The 20,833-nt window shown below is 41.5% G+C and overlaps 1 protein-coding gene across 1 annotated transcript; it reads left to right on the plus strand.

The window, feature by feature from the left end:
• The first annotated feature begins 628 nt into the window (after positions 1-628).
• Positions 629-20,833, plus strand: LOC142750725 (olfactory receptor 6F1-like). The gene is made up of 2 exons (XM_075859710.1): positions 629-1,430; positions 20,649-20,833. The coding sequence occupies exons 1-2, from the start codon at positions 629-631 to the stop codon at positions 20,831-20,833; spliced, it is 987 nt and encodes a 328-aa protein (XP_075715825.1).

The following is a 20,833-nucleotide window of genomic DNA, read 5'->3' on the forward strand; positions in this document are numbered from 1 at the left end:
CCTGACTGGCAAGTCAATGTGCCCATAGGTTTTAATAGCCACAAGTGTTTTGAAATTTGGCTATAAAAAAAATCCTAAATATTCAGCTGTAAGGGTCAGTTTTATAATTCTGTATCCAGTAGAAAAGAAAATGCCTAGTTACATATAGAAAGAAAACAGAAAAGGTCTTTGTGAGTCTGTATTGACTATTACAATTTTTATTATTGTTAAAAAAAAAATAGAAAATCATAATTGACCTTTCCATGCCATTCACCAACTATAATGTAATATGTGATGGCACTAGGAAATATAATCCTCTTTGGCTGATCGGTGTATATACGGTATATAGCTATTTTACTTTTTCTAATAATTTTTGTTAATCCAGATTGCGCTTCACCAATGGCCTCAAGTTTTTAAACTTTTTGTTATATTTTGTTCCAAATATGTTATTTTATGAATATATTTACTTCTTGTCTAGACGCAGAGCTCTTTTATATGACATTTGTTGGAACATGCCACAATAATTTTTTTTTGATGTATTGCATTTGAAATCAGAGGCAAACAGGTCTAAAGTGGGGCCCATAGATTGTGCAATAGCTCTGATTTCCCGTCCTCTCTCAGATCTCACACAGCTCTTATTTTCTAGGAAATGGATCGGACCAATGTGACTTCAATAACTTTACTTGGCTTTCCAGGTCTTCATAGTTTAAGAACATTAATTTTTCTTCTTTTCCTTATTATTTACATTGGAACAATCTGTGGAAACCTCTTGGTCATCACCCTGGTGTCCTACAGCAAGAACCTCCACTGTCCCATGTACTTCTTCATCTCACAACTCACCACATCGGACATCATAGTGACCTCAGATATTGTCCCGAATATGCTTCATATGATATTGAAAGATGGTATCACTGTGTCTCTGCCTCGATGTATCGCACAGTTATACTTCTTTGGTTCCTGTGAGGGTTTTGAATGTCTTCTGTTGACAGTGATGTCCTATGACAGATATCTGGCCATATGTCACCCCCTCCACTATGGCTCTATTATGAATCCTTGGCTTTGCCTGAAGTCTATTATGACATGCTGGTTGTCCAGTTTCTTAGTAACATTAGTTCAAGCACTAAATATCTCCCAGCTCCATTTTTTGGGGTCCAAGGTCATTGATCACTTCTTCTGCGATCTTGACCCCATACTACACCTTTCAACGTCCGATATTTTGGGAATTGAAACACTGGAAGTTTATCTTTGTATCCCTGTGGTTTTGTGTCCATTTCTAATCATAATCATCTCTTATGCTTATATTGTCAGTACGATCCTCAACATCCGGTCCATCACCGGGAGGCAGAAAGCCTTCACCACCTGCAGCTCCCACTTGATAGTGGTGTCTATATTTTTTGGAACGTTAAGTTGTATGTATTTAATTCCAATGAAAGCAAAATCTGTCATTCAAAGTAAAATAGTTTCTTTATTTTACACTGTGGTGACTCCACTAATAAATCCCATCATTTACTGTCTGAGAAATAAAGACATTAAGGAAGCAGTAAGAAAAAAAAATTGGCTGTGGATCTAAAATTCATTTCTTCAGATTTATTGTTCCAAATGTAAATCTTTCAGTTTTGTAATTACAATATATAATTATTTTAGACCTGTGGTGGGGGGTAGAGGAAAAACTGTCAGCCCTATTTTAATGGAGTGCTTCATTGTGAAGAAAGAAAAAAATGAGAACCAGGGAGATGCACGAACTCATTCAACAGTCATCACGAGCCATTCACTCAAGCTGTACTTAATGTTAGAGGCATCACTTCAAATCTAGTATTTAACCTGAACTTAAAAGATCAAGAAGAAAGGGTTTTTTTTAATAAAAGATTAATGGGAACATGTATTGAAAAGTCTAGAGTACTTGAAAATTCCTCTACAGATTTAGATAAATTTTGACATGAAGAAAATGTATTTTGTGTGGTATTATTATTTGTCTTACAAGCAGAGAAAATAAACATTTACACATAAAATATTTTTGATAAATTGTGGTGTTTTTCACAAATAAACAATGACTGTAATGACCAAAGTTTACCACTGACATAAAATACAATGTGTCACAAGAAAACAGGCTCAGAATCACTTGGATAAGTAAAAGCACTACAAAGTTATAAACACATAAAGTGACACAGGTTAGAAAAATGAGACTTTGCCAGGAAGGTCAGAACTGGCCGCGGTGACAAGGGGTTAACAATCACAATCATAATAATAATAATAATAATAATCATAATCATAATAATAATAACACCATTTGGCATCAATGAGTCACATTCTGAAATTATTGGCTTTAATCGCAGTGAATATTTACATACATCAGAGATTTCTATTTTCTTGCCAAAACATTTCTTTGCTGTTGAGAATAATTTTCATTCTTCAGTTTTCTTCAGTAATATATCAATAAAAACATGAAACACCCATAAATGAATAAAATCAGAACAAGATTACAATGTGACACAGAAGCTTCCTATGTAGTGTGAAGTGATTGGGAGAACACACACAACCACCGAGGAGGAAAACTTTTCAGATTTGGTCACTCTAATGTAAATAACGTGGTTTTGTGGACTTCAATAAAGAAACAACATAAAATATGGTATAACATAAAGAAAAAAATATCCAAACTCACTTTTTGAAGCTCCTGCACTACCGATCCCATGTTCCCCCATGAATTTGTGTTTACATTGATGAAGTGATGACCTGCCTTATGTGACTGATCCAGTCGATCACTGCCATCAATACTGACAAGACCGCTGCAGTGAGTGATCGGCTGGATCTGTCATTTGTCGGCATATCATTTCATTATTTCATAAATGCAAACACAGACCAGCGGGGAAACACGGGGTCGGTGGCGGTGAATCGGTGGGGTATTTAAATGGCAAGTATGGGCATTTTTCATTATAATATTCCATATATAGCTGCAGGTCTTTTTTATTTTTATTTTTAAAGCCCAGAAAATCCCTTTAAGTATTAGGGGGAAAAAAAGTTATAGTAGATGCTACTTAAAAATCTTAAAGAGGATCAGTTATGTGGCAGACTATCAAAATATCCCCCCTATAAACATGCATGCTTGAATTGGTCAAACTGTCTCATACTTGGATCGGTTAGGCTTGCTTGTTTACTATCAGGGATACACTAGCAGACATTAGATATTGGTCGGGTTGATCCCATGTGAAGCTCATTGGATTCCACCAGCATTTATCTAATGTGTATGACCAGCTTACATTGGGATGGATGATCATTAGCCCCAAGTCCATCAATGATTTTACATTTAGTTAAATTGTTTTTGAGTTAAAAAAATATACATTTGTATTAACAATAACACCTCATAAATGGGGAAAAAAGACACAAGTCCACCAAGTCCCACCAATTATCCCAGATTTGTCTAGTAGAAGTCAAAACTGGTGTTGAACTTATAGAAGATGGAAAAATGCTATCATTTCATTTCCCTCTGATTATTTGAGATTTGTGCATTGTTGTACTGGGGCTGCTTTGAGCCACCAAATCGATGATTCTGAGGTCACATCTTCCATCCACACAGGACACGTGAACGTCCACTTAAAATTACTTCATAATTATTGTTGTCATCCTTGTGTACTGCCTGCGGTCGCTGACCGCTGGCATCCGGCATTCTCGACTCACCAGCCACGACCACAGTACACTGAAGCCTTGCCGGCATCTTCTACCTCAGCGGCTCCGGCACGCAACCCCAACCTATCCCAGCACTCCCAAGACTTTAAAAGGAACTCTGTCCACTCCCTCTTTGTCTGAGCAATGTTGTCTCTTCCCAGTGTTTGTCATGAAAAATCTTTCCCTAGTTGTATCCTGTATGCTGTATCCCGTATCCTGTATCCAGTATCTGTGTCCGGTCTTCGTGCCAAGTCAAGTGTCTGAGATGACTTCTGTGTTCACACGACCTATTTTCAGACGTAATAGAGGTGTTTTACGCCTCAAATTACGTCGCGAAAAACGGCTCCAATACATCGGCAAACATCTGCCCATTACTTTCAATGGGCTTTACGATGTACTGTTGTAAAGGATCTGCCAGGCACTACGTCTGTGGATACTCCCAGGATTAATCAGTCGACACCTGAGGCCAGACCTCTTAGACTGACACCGGCTCCCACCAATCAGGGTGGCAGGCTCAGGAGTGGGAGAGCCTATCGCGGCCTGGTCAGTCGGAGTTAGCTCCGCCCCCTGTCCATTTATACCTGCCGTTTTCTCTTCCTCATTGCTTGTTATTCTTCTTGGATTCCTGGCCCCACTGCTGCCTTGCTCCAGTCTGCTTCTGCCGTGCTTCTGCCTTGCTTCAGTTCCCGCTTATCCTGCTTCGCTCTGCCCCTGGCTTGCTTCCTGCTCCATGCTCTGCGTTGGTATACTCCACTACATACTGATCCTGACTGGCTCATTCACCCCTCCGTTTCCTCACGGTGTTCCGTGGGCTACTGCCCCTTCCCTTGCTTGTCCCCTGTTGGTATCCCTTTGCACTTAGTCAGCGTAGGGACCGCCGCCAAGTTGTACCCCGTCGCCTAGGGCGGGTCGTTGCAAGTAGGCAGGGACAGGGCGGTGGGTAGATTAGGGCTCACTTGTTCCCTTCACCTCCTTCCTGCCATAACAACTGTGCCGACGACCTGTCATTTTACGCGTCGATGTCAAAAGATGGCGCGTAAAATGACAGCCTCGTCAAAAGAAGTGCAGGACACTTCTTGGGACATAATTGGAGCCGTTAATCATTGACTCCATTGAAGAGCAGCTCCAAATTACATCCGTAAAAGACGCCCCGCAAACTGCGAGTACATGCAATTACGTCTGAAATTCAGGAGCTGTTTTCTCCTGAAAGCAGCTCCGTAATTTCAGACGTAATTGCAGTTATCGTGTGCACATACCCTTAGAAGCGCAATTTGACTTTTGGAGCTAGGATTCAGCTGGATGTGTGTGTGGACACAATGTTGCTTTTCAGTGTCAAATTGATGTTCTTCTAAGGGTATGTGCACACGATAACTGCAATTACGTCTGAAATTACGGAGCTGTTTTCAGGAGAAAACAGCTCCTGAATTTCAGACGTAATTGCATGTACTCGCGTTTTGTGGGGCGTCTTTTGCGGACGTAATTTGGAGCTGTTCTTCATTGGAGTCAATTAAAAATGGCTCCAATTACGTCCCAAGAAGTGTCCTGCACTTCTTTTGACGAGGCTGTCATTTTACGTGACAGGTCGTCGGCACAGTACATCGTAAAGCCCATTGAAAGTAATTGGCTGATGTTTGCCGACGTATTGGAGCCGTTTTTCAGATGTAATTCGAGGCGTAAAACGCCTCCATTTTGTCTGAAAATAGGTCGTGTGAACCCAGCCTAAGGCCTCATGCACACGACCGTAGTGTTTTTCTGGTCCGCAAATTCCAGGACCGTGTTCCGTGAAATGTCCTCCGCAGTTCATCCGTATGTAATCCGCAGTTCATCCGTATGTAATCCGCAAAATGCGGATAAAAAAAAAAGCCTAGGTAAAACAGGATGACGACAGAACTCATTCCGGGTCGTCGCCTAGCAACACTTCTGCAAATCCGCAAACTGCGGTTGACACACGGAGGTGTACCTGCATTTTCCACGGGCCCTTTGACTGCTATTGGCATGTCCACATCGAATTTGCGGGCCGTAATAAGACATGTCCTGAGTTTGCGGACATGCGGGGACCCGTGAAAACACGGATAGTGTGTATGGACCCATAGTAATGAATGGGTCCGCAATTCTCCCGTGGATTTTCGGGGGAATTGCGGACGCAAAAACACGTTCGTGTGCATGGGGCCTAAGGGTGTAGGAATACAGGAGCCCAGACATTTCTTTCCCACTCTTATGTGTCTCCCTAAGGCCTTATTTACACGAGCGTAGTTCACTTCCGTGATAAGCGTGGGAAATTCACGTGCGTCGCACGGACCTATGTAACACAATGGGGCCGTTCAGACAGTCTGTGATTTTCACGCATCGTGTGTCCGCTGCGTAAGACCTGATTTACACGAGCGTGTGCGTTTCGCGCACACAAAAAACGTGCATTTTTGCGTGCGCAAAATGCACTTAACAGCTGCATGTGTCATCAGTGTATGATGCGCGGCTGTGTGATTTTCGCGCAGCCGCCATCATTATGACACGTCGTTTGGATGTTTGTAAACAGAAAAGCACGTGGTGCTTTTCTGCTTACATTCAGAGTTTGACAGCTGATGCGCGAATAACGCAGTTCGCACGGAAGTGCTTCCGTGCGACATGCGTGGTTTTCACGCACCCATTGACTTCAATGGGTGCGTGATGCGCGAAAAGCGCTGAAATATAGAACATGTCGTGAGTTTTACGCAGCGGACTAACGCTGCGCAAAACCCACGGACTGTCTGCTCTGCCCCATAGAGTAATATAGGTGCGTACGAGACGCGTGAAAAGCACGCGCGTATATTACGCTCATGTAAATGAGGCCTAAAACTCACAACATGTCCTATACTTGAACGGTTTTCGCGCATCACGCACCCATTGAAGTCAATGGATGCATGAAAATCACGCGCGGCACACGGACGCACTTCCGTGTGCTGTGCGTGATTCACGCAACAGTTGTTCAATAAATGAAGGCAAAAATAAAAGCACCTCCTTAATTTCTGTTTCTAAACATAAAAACAGAGTGTCATAACGATGCCATGTGTGCGAAATCACGCAGCCACGCACCAAACACTTATGACACACAGAACTGCAACGCACAAAAAACGCAGCATTTTTTGCGCACGCAAAACGCACACATTCGTGTGAATTTCGCCTTACAATGAAGAAGCCATCCTGACGTTGCAGGACCATAATTCCAATTACATTCTAGTAAAGCATTGGATGACTTCTGGTTCTATTACTTAAACCGACCAGGAAAAAATAAGTGCAAAAAAACTTGATATAATAATGCGGGTTCAAATTTTGCCAAAAATAGAAATCTTTGCCCCGTTTTATGATCTTAACAATCTTCATTTTATATTTCACCTTATCTGTTGTTCATGTTCTCATTATTACTCTGAGGTATAGACATACATGGCTTATGATTTATTTTTGGATTTTCATTATTTGATATTTCAGCAGTCTGGACCGTTTCTCATTCCCTGACACTTTAGTGATGACCACATAGTTTATGAATATTTATCAGGCACCTATTGTGTATACCTTCTGAAATATTATGGGTTGATAGACTTTATATTGAGGACATGTGCCATATAAAGGTACAGCAGGGCTCAGTTGTCCATGTATTGGTTTATTCTGCGTATAATCATACTTTATAATATTGAAATCATGCACTTCTATGATCATCTGCTGCATCGGTACATATACTGTGGAGCTGATTTCGCCTCTTTACGGTTGTTTTGTGCACCAGGATAGCTCATTTACTCAGTGGCTTTACCCACAGCCCTGACAAGCTCAGCTACATCTGTAGATGGACATAATGATAGGAATCAGATTACACTGTAATACCTTGAGTATTATTTTACTTTATTTAAGCGGTTTCTATCCAAATCTGCCACATGTAGAATAGATAGTAGACCAGGATTAAACATTTTCAGCTGAATTTGCTCTTTGTTCTGGAGATCCATTCTCCTATCCTGCATTACTTTATATTATAAAACAGAAATGTATCCCAGGACATAGGGATGGGAAACAATGCATGAGGAAATGCTCTGTAATGTTCCCTTTCTCCGTTGTGCCGGGATCTGCTCCTATTGATGATGATACAATAAAGAATGAAGATTGGATTTCCTGAATATAGTGAGAATGAATACAATGAATCATCTTCGCCCATCTTGTCCAGGGTTATAAGAAAAATATCTTAATCTGAGGATGTTTTTCACGTCTTCTACATGTCGACTGACTACGACTACATTATTATATCATCTACTATTATGAACAAGATGCCTTTATGGAGAGCAAATCTGAAATGGTTCTTTTGATTTTTTCCCCCCTAAATTATCAGACTTAGGTGCAATATGGGCATATAAGACTGTGGGTATAAATACCTAAACTGATAGTTTGGGGCATTAAACCCACGATCGGGTTTGGATTAGTATTTGTATAATTGGACAAAGATGAAAAGAACATCGCTGAACAATAAACTTAACCTTCATCAAAGATGACAAATAAATGTCCCCACACAAAAATGACCATTACTGTTCACATGAGTGTAAATGGTCGTCCTGAATTGTCCCTATTTTTCTGTATTGCTGCTACAATCTATTATAAGTATGACATCGTTCCAATACATGATTGAAGTTATGGTCCGAATGTCCTTGTGATACAATTTCAGGAAGGCCGTACAAAGTTTAGTTAGAAAAATTGGACCATTATTGAATATCTCTGTTGAGAACTATTGGGGATGATTACTTTACGACATTGGTGTGGAATAATTTTTTTTCTTTCTACTATCTATTGTGTCCTTCTAAATCTGTGAAATAATTGTTCTGTTCTTTGTATCAATGTCAATAAAATAAGAGTTCGTTCTGGTCCAAGGAAACAACAAAGCCACATTAATCTATTAGCATTTTATGTGAAGAACATCTGACAGTAATAACAGATTATCTATTAATTATTATAACGACTTCTGTAGCGATTTACATATTGTAATATTGGGATAACACATTGTTACAATTACAGAAAACAATGTGGTACCTACAAATGATACAATTGTTTACAAGATACATTAGATAGGAGCATCGACCATAAGAGCTTACAATCTATAAGGAATAGAGACCAGTGGTCAGGAAATGGAGTAAGCAGCTCAAGACGTAAGGTGGAGGAGGAATATCAGTCCTGTTCTTATGAGCTTACAATTTGTTGTGTCTGTGAGCAAATGAAAAACACCCAGAGGAGATATGTAGTAGTGCACATAAAAGGGATGATCTGACGGGCCTGGCCGTTCTTTACACTCGATGAAGAATTTTTTCATTATTATTTTTTTTATAAGAGGGCAATCTTATTTGATTTGATTTGTATCATATAAATTAAAATCCAATAGAAAATGCAACATCCTCATGTCTTCTCGTTCCCATGTCATTTCTCCTGTGGGCACTGCGGCACTGCGTCCTGATGCTAAAAAACATCAGGACACAATTTGTGCAGGGGCACAAAACTTTTTGACAAGGGCCAGCAATAAAACCTGATACAGTGGCTCCTGGGATGAAAAGGACCCTGGAATGATAAGTAGTAACTAAATTCCACAATCTGGACTTGGGTCTGATTTATTTATTAGGAACTAGTCACGAACAAATACACAGTAAACAGTGAGGTCCATATTCTTCCCAAACCTCTGTTCCTACCTACTTGTACGACCCGACCTAAATGACGGCGCACAACTGGGCGGCGTTCCCTATACTAGTACAAGTAAAACTGACAAACAGATAAGACACGGACTGTACGGAATAACAAAGGGTCACCTGGGAAGTACACAGAGGGAGAGGCAGGGCAATTGTGACACGGAAATGTCTGGGCGTAAAAGGCGGAGTCAGGCGCGCAGGGCCAAACCGGGAGAGTGCGGAAAAAACAAAAGTCAGAAGGCAAAGAAAAGTCAGGAGTCCAGCCGGGGTCAGGTCACAAAGGAGTCAAAGTCAAGTCGCTCAGGGAAGTCAGAAACAAGGGAAAGCACCAGGCTAGGTAACTCTAATTACAGGCAAAGGCCTATTATCCCAGGCTGAACATAATAAGGAGAGGGCAGGAGCTCAGGAACATCAGCCAGGCTTCGATTGGCCTGACGTTCCTGAGCTCCTATTAGCTGCAGACTGCCTCAGTCTACCTGGCAGGGCAACGCCCGAGCGAGTGACTCTCGACATCCTGGAGACCGAGGGAGCCGCAGGAAGGGAGTACGTGACAGAACTATGATTAGGCATTGGCTCTGCTATCTATATAACTGGCCTAACCTAGCATTTCCTGCTGCTTCCACGCTGCTCTGTAGTCATTAGTTTGGTACCACGCAGATGGAATTACTAACCCAAAATGTTGTGCACCCTGCAACTGGGAACTGCATATTGAGAATAGCTGACCAGAGAAGGAAAGAAAGAAGTGCAAGACTTGTACTGTTCCCACCAAATTTGCTTTGTCACAACTTTGTTTTTCATCAGCTTTATTAAGTTGTGTCCCACAAGACACTACTTGAGAGATAAGGATGTTTTAGAATAAGCTTGGCATAAATTGGCATAAGCTGACAATTACATATTTGCTACTGAAATGACATATCTCGGGGAAAATTGCAATTTGTACTTTGCACCATCCGCACCGCAATCATTTATGGAAAATACCTGTGGGGTGAAAATGCTTATTATACCCCTAGAGAAATTCCGCAAGGGGTGTATTTTCCCAAAATGGGGTCACTTTTGTGGAGTTTCCACTGCACTGGTACTGGCAGCACTGGCAGCAAGATCTGCGCTCCAAAAGCTAAATGGCACTTCTTCCCTTCTAAGCTGTAATGTCAGTATAGGAAGACAGACAGGTGAGCCCTAATCTACCCGCCACTCAGTCCCTGCCTACTTGCACTGCCCGTCCTAGGCCACGGCATACAACCGGGCGACGGTCCCTATGCTCAATATGTGCACGACAGACAAACAAGACAAGGGTACACAAAAGCAAAGGGATGTGGGGCAGTTGCCCACGGCGACACCGTGAGCAACAGAGTAGTGGACGAGCCGAGTCAAACCAGGAGTGTATGTGGTAACAAATGCAGAGCAGGAGAATAGTCAGTCAAGCCAGGGTCAATATAAAGCAGAGGTAAATGGTAACAGCAGGAACAGCAGAGCCAGGAAACGAGAGAATCACAGGCAAAGGACGAGCAGCAAATTAAGGTATAAGTAGACCAAGGGCTGGAGCTAGAACCGTCTGGCCAGGCTGCGATAGGCTCTCGCACTCCTCAGCCTACCACCCTGAGTGGTAGCAGATCGAGTCACTCTAGCAGACCTAGGAATAGATGCAGGCTGATTAACCACGGGCGTCGACACAGAAGCTGTGTCGGGCAAATCCTTCACAGTAGCCCCCCTTTTTCCCAGTAGTGGGTATCGACTCCACTCCACTTGCTAATGGTTATTTTACACAGTATACCACTGTTTTTGAACACATTGTGGGCTCCATTCATTCGGAGCAGTGTTCTGTGTTGGTGATGCAGGGATTATCGTCTGATTTGGTTTTAGGCCTTCCTTGGTTGCAGTTGCATAATCCCACGTTTAACTGGAATACCGGGAATCTTACTAAATGGGGTAATGAATGCATGACGTCCTGTTTTTCTATTAATTTGCTTTCTCTCGCTGAGGAGGTGAACACTCTACCTGAGTTTATTCAGGATTTCGCTGATGTTTTTTCTAAAAAAGCTTCCGAAGAGTTACCTCCTCAAAGAGAGTACGATTGCGCAATCGATTTGGTACCAGGAGCTAAGCTCCCTAAAGGTAGGATATTTAATCTCTCTTGTCCCGAAAGTGAAGCCATGAGAGAATATATCCAGGAAAGCCTGACCAAGAGTTACATTCGTCCCTCTACTTCTCCGGCAGGTGCTGGCTTCTTCTTCGAAGGCCGTACCTCCACACGGAGGTGGACTTCTTCACCAGTATCTGTACTACTCTTGTACTGTCCTCACCTTATAATCCTCCTGATCACAGAGGATTAGCCCATGCCAAGACTTTCAAAGTAAGAAGAGAGATGATGAAGGCGATCCTGACGTAATCCGAAGAGAAGGACCTGGCATGTAGTCTGAAATCTAATTTATTAGGATAGGTCAGAGTGTCAAGGGCTATATGTGTAATAAATATAAGGGATATTCAACGGTTAGTTTTGGAGATGTTAATTTTGTAATAAAAATAAATTAATAACGGAATTCCACCATGTTTATTGGGCAAAAGAGGGGTACCCTTTTAGAAAAGACAACCGAGTCAGGTGTCATATTGTTCGGCTCTGCAAGGTGAACGAATGGACGCCTAGCACGCGTCTATCGGACCCACGGTTCTATTTCAAATCTGTGTCATATCAGTTTTTAGATGGATCTCTGAAAAAACACAGTGTAATTGCTAAAGCACTTATCCTTTATTCATCAGTGTATTTTAGCAAAAACTCGATCATTTCAAAAATCCACGTCCAAACAGCTCCTGCATGCATGCCTATCACCCCTATTTTTTTAGGATAGGTCAGAGTGTCAAGGGCTACCTGTGTAATAAATATAAGGGATATTCCACGGTTAGTTTTGGAAATGTTAATTGTGTAATAAAAATAAATTAATAAGGGAATTCCACCATGTTTATTGGGCAAAAGAAGGGGAACCCTTTTAGAAAAGATGACCGATCCAGGTGTCATATTGTTCGACTCTGCAAGGTGAACGAATGGACGCCTAGCTCGCGTCCATCGGACCCACAGTTCTGTTTCAAATCCATGTCATAATCCGTCCATTATACTGTATGGTGCAGCTATGGGGGGCATTACAATGTATGGTGCAGCTATGGGGGTATTATATGGTATGGAGCAGCTATGGGGACGCAGACCCTTGACATTTTTTAGGGTAGGTCATAGTGTCAACTGCTACAGGTGTGAGAAGTTTGATGGCTTTGTGGCGGTTCGCTTTTAAGACATTATTTTTTTATTAGAGCTAAATTGTAAACGTGCGTAAAAATAGCCGTCGCTCACAAGGCTTTTGTGGTCCAAGCGCGCGTCACAGAACCTTGAATTGCTTTAGGCTTGGTCAGAGTGTCAAGGGCTACATGTCTAACAAATATTAGGTATATTCAACAGCTAGTTTTTAAGATATTAATTTTTTTATAAAAATAAATTGAAACTGTGTGTAGAAACAGGCGTCGCTAGCGAGGATTTTCCTCGCTAACCGCGCAACGTATCATCACGAGTCTTGGCGTACATACTCAGGAGATGGTGACGTATAAAGGTTTTGGGGCTCGTAACTCCACATTGAGCGGTTACGGAAAACTTTTGGTAAAACTATCAATATTAAGCTCTAAATAAGGAAATTCCGCCATGTTTATGGGGCAAAAGAGGAGTCCGCTTTTATAAAATAAGACCGAGTCAGGTGTCGTATTGTTCGACTTTGCAAGGCAAACGAATGGACACCTAGCTCGGGTCATGTTTTAGATTTCGACTCTGTGAAAATGTTCGCCAACGCGCCTTGAACGTTTTTGCTGGGCGTGAACCGTGCGTGCCACTGCCACGAAACTGCAAATTTTTCTTGCTTAGACCTTAAGTGGTAAACTTCAGAAGTCAGAAATGATGCCGGTCGCTACCCTTAAGATTTCATTTTTCACTTTTCACCACCGGCGATGACGGCGAAATGCTTTAACGGACCGCGTCTTTCCATACAAAACTTTCGGTCCAAAAAGGTAAAATAAACTCTAAAACACACTCTAGCGCGCTCAGAATTTTTTTGCCACCATAACCCTAAACCGATGGAGTGAATTCAGGTTTCATGAAAAACATTTCATGAAATTCTAATTGGTATTCATAATAAAGAAGTTCTAGTATGGTGTCAATATAAACTAAATGCATGAATGATAATGCCCCCCTGCACATGACCACATGTTTAGGCACATGAGCTACTTGTAATCACGATCCATGATTGCGTGCACGGCCAGCGGCTGACGACCGCGGACAGCCACCCGCATTTGCGGGCCGTGCTCCCATATAAAGTATGAGAGCAGGTTCCGTAAAAAGCGAAAAATTGGACTCGCCCTATCTTTTGCGGAGCCTTTTTTACGGCATGGACACTATCCCATAAATATACGGGAAGTTGTCCTTGGACAATAGATATGAATGGGTCCATAATTACGGACTGTACTTACGGATTAATTCTGCGGTCGTGTGCATGGGGCCTTACCCTGTAATATCATCTCTGCAGCATGAAGAAGAATCTCTACCGCTACTTACATCAGATATTCTCCTCATGTTTCCGGAGGCTCATGCTTGCCATAAGAGGATCAAAAACATCTCATGTCAGTCAGTTAAATGTAAGAGTGTTATGGGGCACCAGACCCCAAAATATTTCATATGCAGGAATATTAGACTGTATGTTGTGACCAGTATATATATATATATATGAAAAATCAAGAACCTATGACAATAAAAAGTCTGTGGAGATTGTTGTCATATTGTCTCTGAGCTGTGGAAATAATCGACCTGTTAACCCCTTCCCTCTTTGGCCGCTTTTGACCTTCCAGACAGAGCCTCATTTTTCAAATCTGACATGTTTCACTTTATGTGGTAATAACTACGGAATGCTTTCATCTATCCAAGCGATTCTGAGATAGTTTTCTTGTGACACATTGCACTTTAAGTTACTGGCAAAATTTGCTCAATATGTTCAGTATTTAATTGTGAAAAACACCAAAATTTAGCGAAAAATTGCAAAAATTTGCATTTTTCTCAATTTAAATGTATCTGCTTGTAAGACAGGCAGTTCTAATACACAAAATTCTTGCTAATTAACATCCCCCATATATCTACTTTAGATTGGCATCGTTTTTTGAACATCCTTTTATTTTTCTTTGACATCACAAGGCTTAGAACTTTAGCAGCAATTTCTCACATTTTCAAGAAAATTTCAAATGGCTATTTTTACAGGGGCCAGTTCAGTTGTGAAGTTGCTTTGAGGGCCTTATATATTAGAAACTCCCAAAAAGTCACCCCATTTTAAAAACTTCACCCCTCAAAGTATTCAAAACAGCATTTAGAAAATGTCTTAACCCTTTACACATTTCACAGGAATTAAAGCAAAGTAGAGGTGAAATGTACAAATTTCATATTTTTTTGCAGAAATACATTTTTAATTCAATTTTTTTTATAACACAGAAAGTTTTACCAGAGAAATGCAACTCAATATTTATTGCCCAGGTTCTGCAGTTTTAGGAAATATCCCACATGTGGCTCTAGCATGCTACTGGACTGAAGCACCGGCCTCAGAAGCAAAGGAGCACCTAGTGGATTTTGGGGCCTTATTATTGTTAGAATATATTTTAGGAACCATGTCAGGTTTGAAGGGCTCTTGCAGTGCCAAAACAGTGAAAATCCCCCAAAAGTGACCCCATCTGGGAAACTACACACCTCAAGGAAATTATCTAGGGGTGTAGTGAGCATTTTGACCGCACAGGTTTTTTACAGAAATTATTGGAAGTAGGCCATGAAAATTAAAATCTAAATTTTTTCAAAGAAAATGTAGGTTTAGCTAATTTTTTATCATTTCCACAAGGACTAAAGGAGAAAAAGCACTGCAAAATTTGTAAAGCAATTTCTCCCGAGTAAAAGAATACCCCACATGTGGTAATAAACGGTTGTTTGGAGACACGGCGTGGCTGAGAAGGGAAAGAGCGCTATTTGGCTTTTGGAGATCACATTTAGCAGGAATGTTTTGCGGAGGCCAGGTCACATTTGCAAAGCCCCTGAGGGGACAAAACAATGAAAGCGCCCAAAAAGTGACTCCATTTAGGAAACTACACCTCTTGAGGAATTCATCTAGGGGTGTAGTGAGCGTTTTGACCACACAGATGTTTCATAGAACTTATTAGAATTGGGCATTGAAAATAAAAACAATCTTTTTTCTTCAATAAGACGTAGTTTTAGCGCAAAGTTTTTCATTTTCTCAACAAATAAAGGAAAAAAAGAAACCAACATTTGTAAAGCAATTTCTACCGAGTACGGCAATACCCCATATGTGGTCATAAACTGCTGTTTGGGCAAACGGCAGGGCTCAAAAGGGAAGGACCGCCATTTGGAGTGCAGATGTTGCTGGATTGGTTTCTGGGCGCCTGTGGGCCCAAAACAGTGGAAACCCCCCAGAAGTGACCCCATTTTGGAAACCACACCCCTCAATGCATTTACCAAGGGGTGTAGTAAGCATTTTAACCCTGCAGGTGTATTGTAGAAATTAGTGTGCACTCGATGTTGCAGAGTGAAAATGGGATTTTTTTCCATAGATATGCCAATATGTGGTGCCCGGCTTGTGCCACCATAACGAGACAGCTCTCTAATTATTATGCAGTGTTTCCCGGTTTTAGAAACACCCTACATGTGACCCTAATATTTTGCCTGGACATATGACAGGGCTCAGGAGTGAAGAGTACCATGCGGAGTGGAGGCCTAATTTGGCGATTTACAAAGTATTGGTTCACAACTGCAGAGGCTCAGATGTGAAATAATAAAAATAAACCCCTGAGAAGTGACCCCATTATGGAAACTGCACCCCTCAAGGCATTTATTAAGGGGTGTAGTGAGCATTTTCACCCCACAGGTTTTTTCCATAAATGAATGCACTGCGGATGGTACAAATTAAAAATTTATATTTTTCCCTAGATATGCCATTCAGTGGCAAATATGTCATGCCAAGCTTATGACGCTGGAGACACACAACCCAAAAATTGTTAAAAGGGTTCTCCCGGGTATGACGATGCCATATATGTTGAAGGAAACTGCTGTTTGGGCGCGCTGTAGGGTTCAGAGCCGAGGGAGCACCATTTGGCTTTTGGAGAGCGGATTTTGCTTGGAACTATATTTGTTTGAGTATTGCTGGTGTTTCCATTTATAATGTGGGGGTACATGTAAGCGGGGCGGAGTATATAAGGGGCATAGTCAGGTGGTATAATAATGGGGTAAAAAAAAATAATAAAATAATCCATAGATGTGTGTTACGCTGTGAAGCAATCCTTTCCGCACAGGCCGGTTTTGCACTGATAAATGGCGTCCTTTCTTATGCCCCTTTTGGTCCACACTCCGCACCTTTGCAGTTTGGGGATTTTTGCTGGGAAAGTGTTGTCCTGGTATAATACGGGCACCCTCGCTTCCAGCGGATATGTTTGGGCTCTCCCCTTCGTGGTTCCCTAATTTTAGGTCCTTGATAAATCGCCTCTTGAAACAGAAGAAATGTTCCCCTCGGGCACAACTGCATATTTTTTTATTTCCTGACTTATCGGAGTCATAACTAATTTTATTTTTCATAGATGTAGCGGTATGAAGGCTGGACGAGCTGTAGTTATTATTGGTACCATTTTGGGGTACATGCAACTTTTTGATCACCTTTTATCCTATTTTTTGGGATGCCAGGTAAACATAAAAACGCAATTCTGGCACAGCTTTTTTCGTTTTTTTTTATACAGCGTTCACCATGCGTTATAAATGACATGTTAACTTTATTCTGCGGGTCAGTACGATTCCGGCGATACCTAATTTATAGCACTTTTTTATGTTTTACAACTTTTTGCACAATAAAATTACTTTTGTAAAAATAATGTATTTTTTCTGTCGCCAAGTTGTGAGAACCTTAGCTTTTTAATTTTTTTATCGACGGAGCTGTATGAGGACTTGTTTTTTGCGGGACGAGCTATAGATTTTATAGGTATAATTTTTGGATACGTGCGACTTTTTGATCACTTTTTATTCTAATATTTGTAGGGCAAAGTGACCAAAAAACAGAAACTCTGGTAAAGTTTTTTAGGTTTTTTTTTTACGCTGTTCACCGCATTTTTGATACCTCAGGTCGTTACGGTCATGGCGATACCAAATACATATGGTTTATTATTATTTTTCAATAATAAAGGACTTGATAAGAGTAAAAGGGGAATTGTGTTTTATTTGATTTCTTGAAACTTTTATTGTTTTCAAACTTTTATTTTTTGCACTTTTTTTTACACTTTTTTATAATTTTTTTACACTTTTTCTCAAGTCCCACTAGGGGACTTGAAGGTCCAATGGTCAGATATTTTTTTTTCTAATACATTGCACTACCTATGTAGTGCAATGTATTAGATCTATCAGTCATTCACTGACAGCAAGCCGATCAGGCTTCGCCTCCCGGCGGGGCCTAAATCGGCTTCCGTAATGGCAGAGCAGGAGACCATTGTGTCTCCTGTTGCCATAACAGCAGTCGCCAGTCCTGATTGCCTGTCAGGGCTAGCGATCTGCTAGTAACCGCTACGATGCAGCAATCGTTTTCGATTGCTGCATCAAAGGGGTTAATGGCAGGGATCGGAGCCGTCTTGCCGGCAGCTACGGAAGCCAATCAGGCTCCGCCGCCGGGCGGATCTTGACCGGCTTCGGTGCTAGGCAGACCGGGAGGCCAGTATTAGGCCTCCGGTTGCCATTGCAGCCACCGGAACCCCGGCAATTTCATTGCTGGGGTTCCGATGAGCTGCAAACACCTTAAGTGCAGCGATCGCATTTGAGCGCTGCACTTAAGGGATTAATGGCAGGGATCGAAGCTAATTTCGATCCCCGCCATTACAGTCGGATGTCAGCTGTAAGATACAGCTGAGATCCGACGATGATGGCATCGGCTCAGCTTCTGAACCGGTGCCAAACATTTGGTGTAAATATACGGCATTTTGCGGGAAGTCAATGCTTTCCATGACGTATATTTACGGCAAATGTCATGAAGGGGTTAAAGAATAATCTGTAAAAAATAATTATTGTTTATTCATTACGTTAATAAGGCTCAAATCAGCCAAATCCTTAAGGAAATAAGGAAATCATTGCACAGAAATAAAAAACTATAAGCCTATGATATCCCTCCTAAAAGAAAAGTTACGACGCAGGACAATGACCTTTACGCGTGAATAACAGGAAAAATTGAACGAGACGGACACTGTGCTGAGAACATGTTTATATGGCTGTGGAATTACACAAATTTAAAAAAAAAAAAAGTTATGCTGCATTTACAGAGGAGAAAAATTACACAGATCTTTTAAATTGACACACGGCTCTGTTCACATGTGAAGAAAAGTAGGAAAGCTGAAGGTGCACAGCAGATGAACTACAATCATTTCCTCATCAGAATACTGTGCTCCTGTGAAAGTGGGAAACAGGGAATTTTTTTAATTGACACATTTTGCTTTGCCCGCGTCTCTGATAAAACAAACAATAAAAGGAGTGTATGGTAAAAAATGCTGGAATAACCGGAGTGCTGCAACACCGGATAATAAACAGGTCATCATTTCATCATTAATAATAAAGGTTTGCGCAGTTTATGGTTTTAGGTGAAGTCATTGGATCGTCCTCAGGGTTTTCAGAATCGGCTGTAGCTGTAGTTGCTTCTTTTGTGATTGTAGAAAAAAACGTTGCAATTGGAGGGTCTCCGTTATTCATTAAAATATACTTCATTACCGGAACGCAGCTTCCTAAATCAGTGTACAAGGTGTGACAGACCATGTGGAGAGGTTGTGAATGGGGTATATATTTCCACAAGATTTCTGTCTTCTTCAATCTGAAAACAACCAGGGAGTAGATTCAGCAGAGAATGTGGTTCTCCCTCTGCAATAGGTTTTATCTAAAACCTGGGAAAAAGGCCTGGTTGTTGGAGTGGGGAGAGATGGTGAGTCCCCACACCATCCACACAGTGCTGGTCTTGGGCTGTCTAGGTATTAATCAGGGGTCAGGTGTGATAGCCTTTTAACCCCTACCCGACATTTGACGTATCCATACGCCAAAGTCGGGTAGGGGAAGTATGGAGCGGGCTCACGGAGTGAACTCGCTCCATACGATGCCGGTGAAGTGAATGTGAGAAGGCTCCAATACTCTGAATTGCACTACATCTGTGTCGACGATTCACAGTGAGCAAGTAGAAATGAAGGGGAGCTGCACACCTTTCAAAACAGCTGATCGGCGGGGGTCCCGGTAGTTGGACCCCGACCCATCAGCTATTGTTGGCCTATCCGGAGGATAGGGCATACATTTTTAGGGGTTGGGAAACCCCTTTAAGTATTATATTCATTAAATCTGCAGAAAAAGGAATAAAGTCTATATATTTATACGTTAGAGTAGAGTGGGGCCCTGCCAAAACAGTCTACCTTGTCGTGGTGGCAGGCTTCAAAATCTTTCGGCCAAATAAAAAGTTATTTACTTATGTATGACACAAAGAGGGTGATATGGTGCTTGACGGAGTATCGTTAACAGGCGGTGCCACGGTAGGGGGGCCCAGACAATTTAGCTGTATTTGGCCCTGAAATTACGGATGGTGGCCCTGCTCACAGCCCCAAGTCCATGCTCCCCCAATGAAACCTGTTCAACTTCTATTTGTTTCTAGGGACCATTTGGCCACTTTGATCTTGGAATGTCTGCACCTCTGCAAAAGGTCAACCTGGCATCTGCAGATATGCAGTTAAAACCTCTAAAATTTACTCAAAAATCTGGAATTTCTAGAAATAAATACCATGTTGTTGTTTTTTTTTGCAGTGGTACTTCATCTGTGAATCTTTATAGCACCATACAGCCCCCTGTATATAATGCCATACAGCCCCCTGTAGATAACGCCATACAGCCCCCCTGTAGATAGCACCATACAGCCCCCTGTAGATAGCACCATACAGCCCCATTGTAGATAGCGCCATACAAAGAAATAACTGACCTTTACTTAACTTTAGAGGACACTCCAAGAAATGAAGCTGCATGGAATATTGATTGCCAGATTTTACAGCCGTATATTTCCGAAAATATTGCCCTTAGGGGCCCTAGGCTACTTCTTAATACCCCCTACCCTACCGATTCGGTATACAGCATGTACTGGTTCAACTTTATTGATCACTGCACTGTAGGTTTTATGCAAAAACTCCTAGTTAAAAGATCAGCAATTATTGAGTCCTTAACCTCAGAAATAGAATTAATCAAAGACCAATTACTTCACTTTTCAGAACATACGGATTTTCTTAAACTTGAGTTCTCCACCAAAAACCGCTTATCTACTAATGAAAGGGATTTGATAGGTAAAAAAGCAAAACATCTGAAAAGAGACAGAACAGATTACTCATTAAACCAGGTTCGAGAGTGGAGAATTGATAATAAGTGTCTAAATACCACAATCAATGAAGAAATGTGA

The sequence above is a fragment of the Rhinoderma darwinii genome, chromosome 3, assembly GCF_050947455.1.
Source record: "Rhinoderma darwinii isolate aRhiDar2 chromosome 3, aRhiDar2.hap1, whole genome shotgun sequence".
NCBI lineage: Eukaryota > Metazoa > Chordata > Amphibia > Anura > Rhinodermatidae > Rhinoderma > Rhinoderma darwinii.

Coding starts and splice junctions, on each gene's coding strand:
- LOC142750725 (XM_075859710.1), top strand. CDS start 629: ATGGATCGGACCAATGTGACTTCAATAACTTTACTTGGCTTTCCAGGT. Junction 1,431..20,648: donor AGCAAAATCTGTCATTCAAA/GTAAAATAGTTT, acceptor TTCACTTTTCAG/AACATACGGATTTTCTTAAA.